Consider the following 18,484-nt stretch of genomic DNA (forward strand, 5'->3'; position numbering starts at 1 on the left):
TTGGTTAAAAATGGAAGGATTAGGGGAGAAAAGAACAGAATTTCCTTCTATATCTGTACCCTGCTCCTGAGATCTCTTGAGGTAGCGTTTCCAATTTCCTGATCAGAAAAGGATTTCATGGCTTCCTGTGCTTTTGTAAGCACCACTTTTTTTTTTCTCTTGCACATAATCCCGCTAATGTAACGGTACAAAATCTCTCCTAATTGCTGTGCGCTGTCACACCAGCATTGAGAAGCAATTAGCCGTGGCCTATTTGGTTGCAACATTTTGCTCAGGCAGCATCAAGTAACACCTGATTGGTGGGAAGTAAATAAAGTGTTGCCAGAATAAACCACTGCTCCATCTGTGCCTCCCTAGTCTGATTCCATCTTCAAGACCCATCTCTGCTAGGGGCATGGGTTCTTTTCCTCTTCCTGCGTCCTGCTCCAGGCTGAGAATAGCTTTGGATGGATGGAGGGATCCCCTTTTCATTAAAATCTATAGCTGCTGACAGACCTCAAAAGATCATGTTCAAATAAGCTTTGAAATCTATGCTGTAATCATCTATAGCAGTGGTTTCCATGCTGGGATCATGCCCCCCGACCCGCTGCTTTATTTAACAATACAGGAAGCACATATATTGTAACTCCCTGACCTCTGCTTGCACAGGAAAATGCGTGTATTGGTAACATGGGGAAATAGACCTAGAACCAAGAAGAATTCATGGCAAAGGGCCTACAGCAAGAAATGGTCTTGACCTGCAAAATTTGAGAATTACCCGTACATAAAGAATGAATGAGTCAAATAAGAAGGTGGTGTGTGGAACGGTAGTTAAGAGGCCCAAGACAAATTAATCACATTGAAGCTGATGGAATTACACCTGAGATGGTGGATTTGATCGTCTTTTCTCTTTCTTTATATAAAACCAGAAACGACATTCAATTTGTTCTCCACACCTGCAGCAGGCTCCCCCTCCCCCTCTGCTGAAGTCAGAAGCTGTGTGAGATTCCAGCCTGTATCTCTATCTACCGGGCATTTAATAGCTTTAAAATTGACGGCTGATTTTAATTTGGGGAGGGGTCTGTATGTGTGTGTGGACTATTGCAATAATCCAGACTATGCTGATCCTGAATTAAACTCCAGCCAGACCCATTTCCATGGAATTTTATTCATTTTACTGGATATTATTTACAGAGATATTACAAAAGATATGGTGAGCTGGGTACAATAATGACAGTGTGGATTTGGCAGCCCCCGGGTCGGCTTGGTGAGATGGTGTTGGTGATGGCTTCTCAAGTGGTTAAACCATGAAGCACAGAGACAAGGGGGTGGGGGAGGTGCTGGAAACAAAGAGGTGAAAAAAATCTCTCATTTTCCAGACCAGGGTCAACACTAGGAGCATGTGTACCTAGAGACACTTTCAGAACCTTTCAGTTTCCCTCCCAAACCCACCAAGGTCAGATTGCAAAGGCCCTTAACTCACGGTGGTGAATGGTTACTCTCAGGAATAGTTCCTCTGAAGACAGCGGGATTGTTCATGAAAGCAACTACAGCTTATCAGTGTGAGTCAGTGGCTTAAGATCTTGCTTATAGTGAAGTTATTGTCCTTTAGAGTGATGGCTGAGACTTAGAACCTAATACACAACTCTGCCTCAATGCAGAGTCGTAAGGGAAGGGGGAAGCCAGGATGGCCAATGAAAAGTAGTTTCCCTCCCTGTTTGGTTAAACCCATGCTACAGGGGCCAAATTCAACTTGAAGGTCTAACTCTGATGACTTCACTGGAGTTATACCAGGGATGGACATGGCTCCAGCGGCCTTCTCTTTCACCTTGTCCTTGTGCCACTATATGAATGACACCATCACACTGCAGCTAACTTTGTACAATAACTTGTAACTTGGAGATGAAAATCCTGGCAGGTGGACATGGCTTTGAATGGTGACGATGGGTACCCTTTGAATCATAGCACGCACGTACCATGCAAGACAAGGTGTCATTTATTTATTTTTTTCTCTCTTTATTTATGTTTTTTTTTTTTTTGGCTTGGGCTTCTGTTCAATTCATCCTATTTTTTCATATTTACATTTGTGTTATGACACCATATGTGATACAGGTTTCCATTCTCCTCCTGCACCCACTTCCCCTGGACCCATATGTCTGTAGATATCGGATCTTGTATGATGGCAGAACCTTCTTAGCCCAGTTGGCACCTCTCTAAGTCTTTGTCTGAAGGCTTCAGCCATTTGATACTGGACTGGTCAGCTGGAGGTGATGGCAAAGCCATTGCATGGAGTTCCTGTGAGCTCTGGCTTTCTGGCTCCTATTGCAAAGCAGAAAAGATGTCGGTGTCTTTGGTGAGAATTGTATCAATGATGTTAACGTGTGAGCAACCAGCATAGTGACCAATCACTGTCCACCGCTGGCTCTGCTAATGTCCACAATTAATGCACTGGAGGTCAGTTGGCCACAGGCAGGTATCAAATGAGTGTGTCTTAGTTTTTGCTTCTGTATCTTCAAACACAGTGTGAGAGTACCTCTTAAAACTGCCCTTTGGGTTGATCTCGGAGTCCAAGGTCACCTTAAGAATAAGAGAGAGCATCCCACTTGAAGCCACCCATTACGTCCCAGCTATAAGGGTGCATAGGCATGGCACTGTCTTAACACCATAGGCCTCCTCATGACTCCCTATTCGCCTGTGTGTGTGTATGTGGTGTGTGCATGGCATCATCTTGCTCTCAGGCTTTATTTAGCAATGGAGGATCTTCATGAAGGCCTTGCGGAACTCAATGTTGAAGGTGGTGTAAATAATTGGGTTGACGGCGCTGTTGACATACCCGAGCCATGTGAAGGCACTGTACATCGCCGGTGGAATGATGCAGTTGCAATGCATGTTCAGGATGTGGGTGATGAAAAAGGGGAGCCAGCATATGATGAAAACACCTGGGAAATAAGGAAAAAATCAGGTTTGATTGCATTGAGCTGTCATTTTAACCCTGGAAGATTTGTGCAGGTGCTCAATACTCTCTGAGATCCAACAATTAAGCCCCTTATGGTGGTAAAAGAAAGTTGCTTCCTGCAGGGGTGTAGGTCTTGTGTCTTGCTATCATATTTTTAAAGCCGTGGCCCTTAAGTATCTAAGCACTATATGTTTTCTCAGCTGTTGTAAATTGATTGACTTCAAAGCAGTTATGCCAGCAGAGAATCTGGCCCTCAGAGTTGTCAATCCTGTTTCTGACTTCCCTGCCATTTGGAACGTAATTGGGATGCATTGTAAATCATATGAGCCCCTTGCCAGCCATTGCCAATCAACATCTATTATTCCCCAGAGTTGGGCAACATCCTGAGTTAGATGAGATTGTCCTCCTATGCTGCTCTGAGAGGGAGAACCTTGGCTGGCCTTCCTACTGGTGGCATGCTGCCTGGCTGCAGGGCCGGCTCCAGAGTTTTGGCCGCCCCAAACAGCCCCTCCCCCCCCCAAAAAAAAGAAAGCTGCGATTGCGATCTGCGGCGGCAATTCGGCTGGAGGTCCTTCGCTCCGAGCGGGAGTGAGGGACTGTCTGCTGAATTGCCACCGAATAGCTGGACGTGCCGCCCCTCTCCGGAGTGGCCGCCGCAAGCATCTGCTTGCCAGGCTGGTGCCTGGAGCCGGCCCTGCCTGGCTGCATGGGTGTTTCCCCTAACTTATCCAGGGAAACCTGCAATAAGGCCCTCACCTTCAGTACACAACACTCTGTCTCCTGAGACCATTTTAAAGTATCCTCAGCCCCCCTCCTTTCACCTTGCATTTTGTCCTTATTTGACACGTCCTTCTTCCCTCCATGCATTGCCCACTATGCTCCTTGTATTTCCCCACATGTTCCACCAGCAAATGCATTTCTCTCTGCCTATGTGACAAACAAAATAGTCCTCACTGGACATTCCCATTAAAAGACCAGTCCTGGGAAGCAAATGGGCCACAAAGGAGGCCAAATTGAGCTCTTACCAAGCACAATGGCTAGCATCTGGGTGGCTTTCTTTTCCTTCTGCTGTGAGAGTTTCCTCCTGCTCAGGGTCTTGAGGGAAGTCCTTGTCTTGCCGTTGGGCATGGACTGGATCTCAAAGGCCTTGGCCGTCTTTGGGTTGTCTTTGGCGTGCCCATTCTTCTCCGTTTTCGTGGGGCTGTCCAAGGGAAAATCCAGGGTGGAATTGATGCACTGGTTGGAAGTGGCTGGCATAACCAATTGGTGGTTACTCAGCAGGGCTGGTTTGTGTTTGGTTTTTTCAGGGGGGCTGGTACTGGACACCATCTCCATCTCCATCTCCTCCACGTGATTCACTGCCTCCTGGACAAGGATCAAAACCCCCCAACATAAAGATAGATAAATATGTAATTGGGGCAAAGGAGTGATACTGTCTTCTGTGAAGGGAGCAGGGGTACTACTTGATGAAGAGATGAACCTCAGTTCAACTCCCCATCTCCTCCTTTGCGGAGATGGTCAGGGGAAGGGCTATTAATTGGCTGCGTGGGAGGCAGAGAGGGGAGAATGCCTTGGGGAAGGTTGGGGTGATAGGACAAGATGGAAGCTCCAAACTGGGGGAGTGTTTCTGTTGACTCATTTCTTTGCTTAAGTTCCCTTATTTGTATCCCTTTTCTGTGAACATTATTCTGGAAGGAACTGGCCTTTCTGACTCTGATAATGCTTATTTGGTTCTTCTGAGTCATTCCGCTATCTTATAGGGCTTATCAAAGGGGAGAACCTACCAGCCTCCGATCTAGAGCTGGCTGAAGATTTTCTATCAGAAGGACGTTTAAATGGAAGATGGCTTTCCCCTCCCCCCCTAAACAGAAATATTCCTGGGGAATGTCCATTTTCAATTATCTTATTCAGGTTTTCATAACAAACCAAAAGGAATTCATGTCTCAAAATATAAAAAACACCTAGAAGGAAAATAAAAAGAACCCCAAATTGATAACTGCCTTCAAAATCATGATATTTTTAACAATCTCATGGTGTTTGGGGGAGGTGAAGGAACTGAGTCCTGGTATTTTAACTCTGGAGTTGGCGATACTGCAGTTCAAATAGCTGGCTTCCTTTGGGGAAAGGGAAGAGCGCCGGTAGTGAGGCAGTGTGGCTCCCCGCCGCCCCGGAGGGGGAAGAGCCCATCTGGAGGCCGGAGTGGGCGGAGCTAGGGAGCTCTGAGCCCGCCCCTCAGAGGGTCAGGCGGCGACCCGGAAGTACAAAGGCTGGCCCTCAGCGCTCAGTCAGGCCCCAGCTGCCGGAGAGACCAGACCTCTCCAGCCTAGCTCGGGGCTGGGAAACCTCCGCCAAGGGAAACCCTGCAGCTGGACAAAGTACCCAAGCCCCAGTGGGTAGTGAGTCAGTGTGGCTCCCCGCCGCCCGGAGAGGGTCGAGCCCTGGCAAACTCTTGTACAGCGCCCTTTAAGTTTTGATGCTGCATAGGAATTCCCTTTGTTAACACAGAACTTTTCTTTCTTAGGCTAGGGGAAAAAACCACCCTAAATTCATTCTGCACCATGCAAAGGCAAAGGAAGAAAGTGCTTGTGCTGGAGAGTTGACAGTCCTCTGTAACACTTACCACTTTCCGCTTATTAACTGGGAAACTCCCGTTGGACTTGACAATGACAGTGCAGAGCTTCACATCTTCTGGATGAGTGCATTTGTCCTAAGGGGGCAAACATCAGCACACAGGTCACACAAGCAGATGGGAATTAGGAGGGCAGCTGGCAAGAGGGATGTGACAATTTAAACAGTGCACTGAGCAGAAACACATAGCTGTGACTACGAAGGTAAGGAGTCTGGAAAATTACTCCGAGGAGTGAATGATGGTGGTTCCCAGGGACTCTCAGCTCTTTTCTCACCATGAGAAAGACACTTTAAGGACCTTTGTAGCTCCTCAATCCAGCCTCACCTCTGTCTCCATATTGCTCTGCTTGACTAGAACCTGGCTTTTGAGAGAAATGCTGAGAGACAGTTTGGAGATGGCTCCTCTCCAGTTACAAGTCCATATTAATCATTTCTCACTTCCGACTAAAATGGGAATTTGTGACAAGTGTCCTCACAGCCCACGCACACTTTGCTGGATTCTGCTAACGTGTGTGCCTCAAGGCACCATCGTCCGTCGCGGGTGTGTCATGCCAGCCATGCGCTGTGCAGGACAGACACTCGTGCACTGTGTGTGAAGTATCAAGAGCTGTGTTCTTACATGTGTCTGTCTGGGGGTGCCATCACTGTAGTGCTAGAGCACATCCCAAAGGTTTCCTTGTCCGGGAGCCATGTTGAAGTTGCTAGCTAGTGGACATCCCTGCAAGAGGGTAATAGCCTTCCCTGTGGATACTACTGTAGTGGCAAGTCATCTGCACAACAATCTATTGCTCAGTACCGTAATGTGGGCAGACACCAGCTACCACCACGGCCACATTTGAAGAGAAAGGAAAGAGTCAACAAGCTCAGCCCTATATGTAAAAGGTGGCCGGGAAAGAAGGAAGTGGGAGGTTGTTGAAGTCCTTGATTGAAGTTTTGAAAACTACATAGGGGTTTTGATCATAGGACTGGAAGGGACCTCGAGGAGTCATCTAGTCCAGTCGCCTGCAGGATTAAGTATTATCTAGACCATCCCTGACAGATGCTCATCTAACCTGCTTCTAACCTAATCTTGTATCTTCTATTAATTTTAAAACTAAATTCCCTGGGCTTCTTTGAAAGGCCCAACCCTTGTTATTGTAGCCCACAGAGCTAGCTTAAAGATATTTAATTTTCTCTTACAGGATTCAGGCCTCTAGGTTTCTTGCGTTGTGCTAAATAAAATCTCTTTCAGTTAGCTCTCCGGGCTACAGTTCGAAGGAATAAATTCCAACAGGATGGTGAAAGATTGTGTCCACCATGCGGTCATGGAGCAGAGGGACCTACTCAGAGTGAAAGAATAAAAGTACCCTAGCTTCAAGCCCTTGCTGGATATCTTAAACCCAACTCAGACTCTGCAGAGCTGAAGCAAACATGGGTTGCTTGGGTGAAGCAGATCCAACCACAGACTTGCTGATGAAACATCCTTGGAGGTCAGAAAAGATCTGGGAAGCTTCCGCCAGTGTTCTGGGGTACCCCTGTGTCCATCCAGGACTCCCAAAAGGCATAAGACACAATATCCATCCTCACAATCCACCGTTTCATTCAGACCAAACAGTGTCATTGGGGAGGGAATGGGGGAAGTGTCAGGAAAATAATGTGAGCAGGAAGGAAAGAAGATGGTGATTGGGAGAGGGGGATGGGGTCTGGTTACCTTCAGAGGTGCCTGCGTGTCAGAGTCCAGGCCGTGGATGTTGCGCTTGGTGTTGACGCGCTTCCTGCGTTTCCGGAGCACTACGTAAATCTGTACGTATACCAGCAGGGTGACAATGAAGGGAACGTAGAAGGAGACGATAGAGGAATACACAACAAAGGCAGGATTGGCAATGATACACTCATTCTTGGCTGGAAGACACAAGAGATTGCAGGAGCATCGTCCCAACTGTTAGGAGCTAGAACCAGCATTTCTCTCTCTCATCCTCTCACCACTGGAGCCACAAGAACATGGGAACAGCTGCTCTCCCATCTTTCTCCCAAAATAATTTCCAAACCAAGAGAGGGATTGTCACAATGAGTCATATACCCAACTCTGCCTGCAAGTCCCTGGGAGCTGGGTGTCTCGGCCCCCTAGGCTCCTTTGAAAATCACAGGCCAAGCCCTAATCCAAGGGAAAATAGATTTATTTCTCACACAGTTAGTGCAGGTATAAGGTGCTGGATTGAGAGCTGGAGACTGAAATTCTCTAGCTAGCCACACGATTGCAGCAGTGCAAACTTCCCAGACTGCTCCCCACCAAGGAGCCTCATCTCCAGCTGCAGGAATTGAGAGGGGAGTGCAGTCTCTAGAGCTCTTTCAGTCCTTGGGCTCTCTTTTAAGACTTCCCAATAGCTATTATTGGAGGGGGAGGGGTTCTGCTATGGACATCTGTCCAACAGGAACGGGGTTGAGACCAGCTCCCTTTAAGTGGATCACCAAGAGGTGAGTCTAAAACTGATGAGTGATCATTTGCTACCAACCTGAGCCAAACTCAGAGCAGTGACCTGTACATGAAAGGCTGCATCATTCCCATACCATAGACCATCCAGTTTCCCTAAAATAAAGGTTGTTGAATAGGAGTGTGTCTTATGCTGCTGTGCCAGTGGAGCTGTCTGGTTATTTGTAAGGTGCCCATCATTGTGGTAGATTTTAAGACGTAAGGGTATCTCTTCTTTTTGGGTGCTGATGCTGGCTAGTGCTATGCACGTTTCTTCTACAGAAGCCTGAGGACAAACATCAACCCTGATTGATTGGGGGATATAGGCCTGGCAGAGCAAGAGTGGCAACAGATTCAGGGCTGTTTGATTGACAGAGGTGCGCATGCACCTAAATCTTAACTCCTAGTATTCATTATTCAGCCATGTTAATTCCTTCCCTATAACACAAAGTTCTCTGGGACCCCGTGAGGCAGAAGAGAGCATGAAACGCACACAGTAGCCAGCCGCAGATGACAGTATGCTCACCTGTGTTGTTGAGACCAAACAGAAGTGGGCAGGAGATGGCGAAGGACAGGACCCAGACCACGGAGATCATGACAGTGACTCTGCGCCTGGAGCTGTAGCGTGTGTTATAAAGCATGGGCATTGCTACTGCGGTGTACCTGCATGCCGCATGGAGACAAAGATCCCGCATGTTATTTCGCTGCCAGTGCTGAGAGACCATCTGCGAATGGACAGTTAGTAAATCGGGAAAATTGCTCCCAAGAGATCACAGGGGCAGGTTCAGCTATAGAAGATCTCCAGGAACTGAGATGTCTAAGCTGGAAGGAACCCGCTTTCTTGTCTCTGCAGCCCCTTGCTTTGGAAGGCTTGAGGGTGGAGCCCATTTGATGTGGTTTTCAATGCCCCTCCTCTGAAGAGAAGACAGCGATGCTGTGGCCTAATGCACCTTCTCCAGATTATTGCTGCTCCACTGGTGTCTGCTCCATCTTTTGAAAAGTGAGCAGACGCACATTCACTAAAAAGTGATTTTGTGCAATTCACCTTCCTACCAGCCACACCAGGCTGGACAGGACCTTCCTCCTGCCCCCAGAGAGATCTCACCTGTCAATGCTGATGGCACAGAGGTTGAGGATGCTGGCAGTACACATCATAACGTCCAGGGTGACAAAGATGTCACAGTGGATCCGGCTAAATCTCCACTCACCGACCACCTTGGAGAAGAGAGAGAAAATTGGAAAAAGGCATTCATTCAAGCAGCCAGGACGAAGGAGTCTAAGGGCCAATTCTGCTCTTAGTGTAGAGATTAATTTTGCTGGCTTCAGTGAAGTTGTGCTGGTTTAAATGAGAGCATAATTTGGGCCGTAGAAGTTAGAGAGGGATTCAGGTCATATCCTGTCAATACCCCGCTGAGCCAGTGCAGGATTTTTTGCTATTTATATTTTCTAGTGCTTTGTCCTGTCTAGCTTGAAAAGTCCCAAGTGATGGCGTTTGACCAGGAGACTGAGCTGCGAGCCAGTAGGATCTCATCCTTTGTAATTTCCCCTGCGATTGAGCCTGATTTTACCTTTCTTAATTCCATTCTATTGCTCTACATTCCCATTAGGCAACCCACATGACAGATACAAACCTAGGACCAAAGAAAATGCTACTTCCATTGATGTCCAATGAGTTGACTCAGTTATGCTGTGAAGGCCAAAACTATAACAGGATTTAAAAAAAAGAACTAGATAACTTCCTGGAGGATAGGTCCACCAATGGCTATCAGCCAAGATGGGCAGGGACGTAACCAGAGCTGGCTCCAGGTTTTTTGCCGCCCCAAGCGCAAAAAAAAAAAAAAAAAAAAGCCGGAATGCCACCCCTTGAAAAGGGCCACCCCAAGCACATGTTTGGAATGCTGATGCCTAGAGCCGGCCCTGGACGTAACGCCATGCTCTGAGTGTCCCTAGCCTCTGTTTGCCAGAAGCTGGGAGTGGATGATGGGATGGATCACTGGAAGATTGTCTGTTCTGGTCATTCCCTCTGAAGCACCTGACACTGGCCACTGTCAGAGACAGGATACTGGGCTAGATGGACCATTGGTCTGACCCACTATGGCCATTCTTATGCAAGGACTTAATTGGGGCCTTAAAATGTTACAACAAAATTGTATCATAACTAATGCATAATAATTAATTAAGCTAGCAAAATGTGAATATTTTTAAAAGATTTTTTTGTGCTCAACAAAGTGCAGTAATGGAAATAGCACAGGAGAAGCCTATTGTTTCTGCATATATAAAAATAGAAGAACTAATTCACACATTACACATTCTTATGAATGAAGATGGATTAAATTCATAACAAAAGATCTTTGACACACATTATGTTACATAACAAAGATAGAGGACTAATTATAATATTTCCAGTCACTAGCAGCTCTGTTCTCATCTTTTCTCTTGTTACTAAAACCAAATTTTGCAATTAAGGTTAATGGTGAGTAGTGGAACTATTGTATCCAGTGTGCAAATAGAAAAGCATATTTCCCTTTAATATAAATAAATAAGTCTTACTGCATTTGGAACTGGAATGAATAAGATATCTATTCTTCAGAATGATTTCTGCTTTCTAACCCATAACCGTAGGCAATATGAAGTGAAGGAGGGAGAGATAGAGGCTGCATTAAAGGCTGAATGATAGACGAGCACTCATTTAAAAAAAGACCATTTAAAGGGCACAGTCATATAAATAAGTTGGCTTGATTAGAATTTGCCTGAAGGCAAAGATTTGCCAGCCAGGTAGAACCCAGAGCTGTAATCAGCTGCTTGCAAAAAAATGAAACGAATTTGAGTTCACTGAGGATGCTGTGAGATTAGTGCAGCGTTTGTCCTCCAACACAGTGAAGTGTGAGGCTGCATATGGATGAAAGAACTTCAAAAGTTTGGCGGGGCTGGGATATATGCTTCTATTAGAGATGATTGAAAAATGTAACTTCCAGCATGTCAACATTTGTTCTTATCCCAAGTCAGAACGAAAGGTGAAAGACTGTAACTTTTTGGAGAATGCTGGAGGGCTGCAAAGAGGGGAGAGTTCTCTCCAAAGAGTCTTTGATTTTACCTCGTGAAAAGAATCATCTGCTGTCAGATCTTCAGCTACCCTGCGCTTATACTTTGTAGCTGGAGCCAGGAATGTCACTCTGGATCATCAGTCTGTTCTCTACATCCTGGGCCACTTTAAGGCTGTTTGATGTTATTCTGGCTGCAATCGTCCTATAGGACAGCAGCTGAGGATCTGGCCTTAGACAGTTATTTTCACTGAATGAAGACTGTATGGAGAGGAATCTCTCTGCTCTTGCATCCTGGATCCAGTTACCCTCCATCCCACACATGCCGGTACATCCCCTAACCAAAGCTGAGAGGTTGCATTATTTTTAATGGGAATTAGGCATCTGGATCCTCTTGTTGCTACTGAAAATCTTAGCCTCCAATTGTGGACAGCTGCACCTACTGCAGAGATGGTCCCATCTGCTCTGGTGACCATGGTAATTCTTTTGCTCTGGATTCTTGGGTCTCCGATCCTTTCTCTGAGCCCCACAGCCTGAGCTCCAGGAGTTTGCCTAATGTCTCCCGAGACTCTCTGAGATGGGATGGGTTTATGAGTCGTATTTGAGAGATCCCTGTTCTAGCTGCAGTGGTGTAAAGGATATTGGGATCTGCTTCTTTGGCAGCTTTAAACCGTAAGCCATCAGCCCCTTTTATCTGTTGGACACAAGGGCCTCTGGGGATTCCCAGCATCCATGGTGAATGCACTTGTCCCCGTTCAAATATCAGAGAAACATTCAGTCACTGTGGCATACAGGAAAAGCATTGGAAGATCCCAATGCATCAGGGTGAGTCACATAGCTAGAGGGATGCAGAGGGGTCATTGTGTCAACAACAAATCACAGCTACAACATACACACGGGCCTGCTTTCAGTCTACTCTCTAGATTTATGAAGCAGAGGTTCCCAGCAGGAACCATGTATCCATGAGCTCATAGAAAGCAAAGGATTTATACCCCGTCTTATGTCAGCTCTGCTTGGTTCTTCCAATTGAAAAGGATGGGTGAGAAACTCATAAGCCAAGCCGAAATGATGGGATCTCACAGAATGAGCTTCCATTTATAGTGGATTGTTGTGGACCTGGTTTAGAACAGCACAAACCAATCCCAGGGGCATTAACCACAATCACAGCCTGCCAGTGGTCATGTTAATGAGGCTTAGCACGTGCACAATGCTTTACATTTCAAAGTGCCATACAAACGTTAATTAACTAGGGTGATAATTAATAATGTGGCTTCTTAACCCTCAGTGAGTTTGTTCTGCTCTGTGCTGTCACATTCACAGGTGAATTATGGCTTCTCTTGTCTGGCCTTCCCCCCCCCGCCCCCATCCATTTTATCTTTTCCCCTCTTAAATAACCAGTTGCAAATGAACGCCAAGTGAAACAAATTCACAGTCGCTCAGTGCTGAAATTCATGCCAACAGCCACTCACTTCTCAAATCTTTATTTGTTCATTTTTTAAATTTTTGTGTGTGGACACTCTGGAGCTCAGTAGATGCAAGGTCTTGTTCTTTCAAGTTTTCTTGTCAGGTCTAAGTAAACATGATGTACGGCACTGAGAGAGACTGTCTCATTGCGGGGGATCAATACAAATAGGGATTGGGGGGAAAATACAATCTTGAAATTTTCCCAACAGACACAGTTATTATTAAACTGATCTTCTAATGAAATACAGGGCACGCTGCAGCTGAATCCTCCATAGGATCTGAAAGCTCTGCAGAAAGTGAACTGTTGCTTGTATTGAATGTCAAGTGTTGCAGGATTGGATTTTCCATTTTGTATGAATTTCAGCAACTTCAAAATTTTTCCATTCCAAAATGAACAAAAATAATTAAAAAAAAAATTTCCCATGGGGGGAAAAAAATCCTTAAATCGTTTCAGATAAATTGAAATATTTCATTTTGATAAAATAATATAATTTCATTCCAATTTCTATCTTTTAAAACTTTTAAATCATTTTAAAAATATAAAACAGTGAATTTCACTTCAAAAAGTCATTTAAAAAAAAAAATAAAATAAAACATTCTTTTCCAAAAATGTCAAAATGGGATGTTTGGACATCATTGAAACAAGTCGGTTTTGTTTTCTAAATGAAATTTTATCGAAATGGACACTTTTTCAGTTTAGACAAAAATAGCATTTTCCGTCCCCCCCCCAAACAAAAAAGTTTCAGTGAAAATCTTACAATCGGCTCTAATTGAATGCATGAACCTGACACTGTCTCTCTTCTTAGCATGACACCATATGGCAGGAAATGATGTTATGGCTCCCATACACTTTTATCTTCTTGATGAACAGGTAGGCTAGTCTTCTTAAAGTGCTTCAATTCACTACACAGTTCAGAACAAATTTTCACCATCCAGTTAACCTCAAGTTTGAGTTTTATCTCCTATGTTTAGATGACCAAGACTCTCTGGGCTGCACGCTCCCGACTCCCACCCCACAAAGCAGAGAGCTGATCAGCAGCCTCGTGAGAAACAAACATGTTTCCACTTGAGCCCTGGTCTCTGTGGATTACTCCAGTGCAATAAAAAGCATTTTATTCCTTCACATACATCAAAATGCCATTTTCCTCCCTTTTTTGCAAAGGCTGAGAATTTTTTTTGTACAACTCTTGTTATCACTCTAGGTCTTCGTGTGGCCTTAATCACTGTAGTATCTAAGGGCCTCCCAGTTTTCAGTAGATTTGATCTGCACAACACCTCTTTGGGGTACGGAACTATCCTTCCACCCATATCTTTTCACCGATCCTTTGTTGCCATAAGAATAACAACTCAAAATCAAGTTTCCAGACGCCCATGCACTGAAGCTCCCTGCAGCAACCTGACCTATTAGAATGCAAACCCTAGATCTGTCCAGAGACATCAGCACTGATTCTATCAGATGGGGAGAATTAGGAATTAGCACTTTTTTGAAAACTATCTAAATTCAGCAAAGCTGCCAGCAACCTCTTTCCACCCCCACCTCCCCTACCAAGGGCTGCACTTCTCAGAATCCCCGTCTGTTTTTCAGCATTCCTGGCTTTTTGGGAAAGGACTTCGAGCTTCAGGAAGGAGTCACCAAAGAGCCCTGCATATCCACCTGCAGATAACATGGTACCCAGTAAGGCAAATGGAAAGTGCAACTTTGGACTGACAGTAAATATGGTCAGAATATCAGAACAAACTGCAGAATATCTGAAAATAGAAAGAATTTGAGTCCGAATCACCGCTGCCGTGCACTTTGGAGTGTCAGTTACTCCTGTGCAAAGAGAGTGCAAACTGCTGAATTTTCCATTCACACCGAGGGGAGCATAACACACCCACATTGCATAAGGACCACCTGGCAGTAAACCCTAAAGCTGATTTTTCAGGCTTGCCTTTCGCATCACACAAAGCAGATGGGAACTCTGTACCTGCTGCAGTTTGGAACACCAGTCATATGGGGGTGGAAGTCACTCTGCTGAGTTTTATTCAAATACTGATAGCATAGATAGTTCTGAGCCCAATACCTCGGTCCCCAGATTATCATTTCCAAACTGAAAAGTTTGACTCAGGATCTGAACTTTGAGGCTATGGCCCACCTTTAATTAATAAGACAAAGGAATGACAGTGTTCTGGCAAACCCCTTCCTGTGCAGCTTCCCCATTCCTTGACTCAGGGCCAGCAGAATTGATTCCATGAAGTTCAAGGCACTGGGCATTCACAGAGACTGCTAGTTCTGGGGGAAACCCTGCTCAATCCCAGCAACCTGTGCAAAAGCAAGCAGAGCTTTTCACCTCCTCTGTTGATGATCACCTTCATTTTTTTTCAACCTAATCTGCATCCCCCTCTCAGTTTCCTCATAGAATCATAGAGTTTAAGGCCAGAAGGTACCACGCAATCATCGAATCTGACCTCCCGTATATCATAGGCCACCAGCACCACCCTGAGCCCAAAGAGTAAACCCTACAAATGAAATTAGACCAAAATATCGCAGCCCAGAGGAGACTAGACTGTTCTGTGCCACAGGAAGAAAACAGGAGGGACTGAGGAGCACCAGTAATGCTAGTGATGAAGTGAGAGATACCCAGATAATTCTGGCATGTGACCTGCACCCACGCACTGCAGAGGGAGTGAAACCCACCCAAGGTCACTGCCAATCTCACTGGGGGCAGGGGAGGGGAAATTCCTTCCCGGCCCCACCTATGGTGATCAGTTAGACCCTCAGCATGAGAGCAAGAACCAGCCAGTCAAGCCCCTGAGAGAGAGAATGCTCAGTGCCACCTCAGAATCTTGGCCTTCCCCATCCAAAGTCCCATCTCCAGCCAAGGCCACCCCTGGTGCTTCAGAGGAAGGAGATAAAAAAAGCCTTCCCAGAATACATTTTGTGTGGGGGTATCCCTTCCTGAACTCTGCTGGAGGCCGGCTGAAACCTTGCATGAGTGTCCATTTAGGCTATGTCTACACTATTGCTACACTACTCCATCAGTGTAGCTTGTACACTGGCCAGAAAGCACTCCGCAGAGGCGTGGAATGCCCTCTCCAGAAAGTTTCAAAGCTCTTAGGACTTGTTTTACAAGAGAACCTAAAAGGGAAAACCACCCCCTTATGGAACATGTCCTCCTCTTTCCTGTTTGTTCACTGCCTTAGAGCTGAGCTGAGCTGCTATTTAAATAGGAGAGGTTACACTGTGTTAACTCAGGACTCTGCAGGCACTGGGTTGAAATCCATCGGGAGGGTTAATGCATATCCAGTGGGAAATAAGAGGGCCAGACCAAAGCTATTAGAATCAGTAGGTAGCCCCAAAGTCTCATTTGTGCTGCAGAGAATGCCTCCTGAGATCATCTGAGTTTAATCAATTTCTTCAGCAGCACTGGCTCTGTCCAATAGCAAGAAATCAATAGCACACTGAGTTGGTAGGAAGAAGAAGAGGAAGAATAAATAGGTCCCTCTACCAGTAGGTGAATCCCTTTAATTTGGATCATTAGGAAGATGCAATGCTAAGTCAGTGCTAAATCTTCTTGGTACGTTCCTCACCAGGGCTCCCGTCACTTGGCATTCTATGGACCTTCTATTTAAGGGAAGAGAAAGGAATTCTGTCCAGGTTGCTGTTATGCCTACCCAAGACAAGGCAGGTGCTGTAGTTAGTTCCACGTGCTATGGTAACGACTCCAGTTTGCTTATAATTGAACTGATGACTAAGGCTATGTCTACACTACAAGCTGTGGCCGTGATCCTTGCACTGGTGGTCATCTGAGCTAGCATGCTAACAATAGTCATGTCGCTGTGATCGCATGGGCAGTGGCAATGGAACCATGGGCTAGGAGTCCCAAGTAAGTACCCACGGGATGTGGGTAGGTTTGTACTTGGGATGGCTAGCCCTTGCCGTCGCTGCCCACTAGCTCAGATGAAAGCTAATGTGAGTGGGGTACATGTATAGAAGCTTGGAATCACACCACTAGCTTGTAATGTACATGTAGCCGAAATGGAATCCCTTCCATTTGCCTCCAGCCTTGTAGTGGTTGACGACCAATCACTAATAGATGTTCTGTAGGGAAAGATACGGACACTGCCAGGGGAGATGAACTGGGTGACTGCGTAGGTCTGTTCCAGTGCTAACTTCCATGACTGTGATTAGATTTTTCTCTCTACTAATTGCAGAAGAAAGCTCCCCACAGCAACATGATGTCTACCTTCTGGGGAGCAGTTTAAGCCGCATGACGTAAAGTGTGAATTAATCTTCATTACGGATTCTATGTCCTGCTGATTTCAGTTTTTCAGTTTTCCTGATGTGCAGTCAAATATCCTGTCTCTTCTTCTTCCCGCCTCCCCTCTTGAGATGCGTTAAAACTGATTTCTGCAGTTAACCAGAACGCACGCAGCCTAACCTGGGGGCACAATTAACACCAGCTGCAGTGCATAAATGTGACGAGTGTTTTCAAACAGTTATGATGGGGCAATGGGCTACACCTATGCTAACATGGATATTAAACTCCCCAAACATTTGTCCTTAATATTAGGTACGAGGTGTGACAAGGTATTGCTGGACATGTATGGGGCATCTGATATGGTTAGGGAAAAAACAAGTAATTTCTCGCTAATTCCACCATGTAAATCAATTGCTTTAACAATCAATTACTCTTACAAACAAATCTTGCAGGCCCTGATTCAAGAAAGCACACGTGGAACTTGAGGTATGGGAACAGTTCTCTGAAGGCTTAATCCTGGAAGCTGCTAAGTGTCTGATCCAGCAAAGCACTTAAGCGCGTGCTTAATTTTAAGCACACTCATGTTCCCATTGACTTCAGAGGGACTACCCACCCGCTTAAGGGTAAGCACATGGCTAAATGGTTTGTAGGACTGGGACTAGAGCACTCAGCACTTTGCAGCATCAAGCCCTTGAAGTAACTGGAACTATTCAGATGCTCAAAATTAAGCAAGTGCTTAAGTGTTTTGGTGCATTTGTATGGCAATTAACAAATTCTGATTGTGAATCTATTATCATCCCCACTTTCTTGAGTGTGTCTGAGACAAGGCAGGGGCAGTAATATCTTTTATTGGACCAACTTCTGTTGGTGGAAGGTCCAAGCTTTCAAGCTACACAGAGCTTTTCTTCAGACGTTTGTACCTTCCACCAACAGAAGTTGGTCCAATAAAAATATTACCTCCCCTGCCTTGTTCTTTTCATATCCTGGGACCAAGAGGGCTACAACAAAACTGCCAACAACTATTGAAGATATGTATAATCTTCATTAAAAGAGTTGCAAAATGTGCATGAGATGGGTAATATTAATAATGAATATTATCTTAAATTGTATAGTTTAATATAGCATTCAATTACAAGTGGAATTTGTACAGAATCTCTCATCTGAGGAGCTCAAAGCACTCTATAAAGATTAAGAGCTAGATTGTACCTTGGACTACCTACTCATGGAGGGGAGTAAAGGGAAGTAAGAACCCTGCATACAACGCTGTGCAGTTACCCGTGTCTCCGGTCCGGGTACACAGGAGCAAGCCGGCTCTGTGTGGGGATGGTGTAGGCAAGCAGCAAATGGGTACTCCTTCTCAAAGCAAGGAGAAAGCACAGGGAGGATTTGTGACTCAGGGTGTGTGTGGGGTGCCTGTGAAGTACAATGCTTCTCAGCGCTGTTCCTCTGGGGCAGTTTATGCACCACCCCTTAATCAATCTAACTAGGGTTACCATATTTCCTCATTAAAAAAAGAGGACACTCCACCGGACCCTGGTCCCGCCCCTTCCCCACCCCCTTCCCCGCCCCAACTGGACTACCTACCCCCCCCCCCCCCCCCCCCCCCCCCCCCCCCCCCCCCCCCCCCCCCCCCCCCCCCCCCCCCCCCCCCCCCCCCCCCCCCCCCCCCCCCCCCCCCCCCCCCCCCCCCCCCCCCCCCCCCCCCCCCCCCCCCCCCCCCCCCCCC

General features: G+C 46.0%; 1 protein-coding gene across 1 annotated transcript in view; it reads right to left on the reverse strand.

Annotated features, from left to right (window-relative positions):
* Nucleotides 1-1,383: 1,383 nt before the first annotated feature.
* The window catches only part of DRD2 (dopamine receptor D2), a 69,786-nt gene continuing 52,685 nt past the window's right edge, over nucleotides 1,384-18,484 (reverse strand). The window contains exons 3-8 of the mRNA XM_034754807.1: nucleotides 9,118-9,227; nucleotides 8,539-8,675; nucleotides 7,254-7,444; nucleotides 5,556-5,642; nucleotides 3,961-4,300; nucleotides 1,384-2,918 (exon numbers count right to left, since the gene is read on the reverse strand). Coding sequence (XP_034610698.1) covers nucleotides 2,725-2,918; nucleotides 3,961-4,300; nucleotides 5,556-5,642; nucleotides 7,254-7,444; nucleotides 8,539-8,675; nucleotides 9,118-9,227 — 1,059 coding nt within the window. The 3' untranslated portion in view covers nucleotides 1,384-2,724. The remainder of the gene's footprint in view (nucleotides 2,919-3,960; nucleotides 4,301-5,555; nucleotides 5,643-7,253; nucleotides 7,445-8,538; nucleotides 8,676-9,117; nucleotides 9,228-18,484) is intronic.

This window comes from Trachemys scripta, chromosome 21 (genome assembly GCF_013100865.1).
Source record: "Trachemys scripta elegans isolate TJP31775 chromosome 21, CAS_Tse_1.0, whole genome shotgun sequence".
Lineage (NCBI taxonomy): Eukaryota > Metazoa > Chordata > Testudines > Emydidae > Trachemys > Trachemys scripta.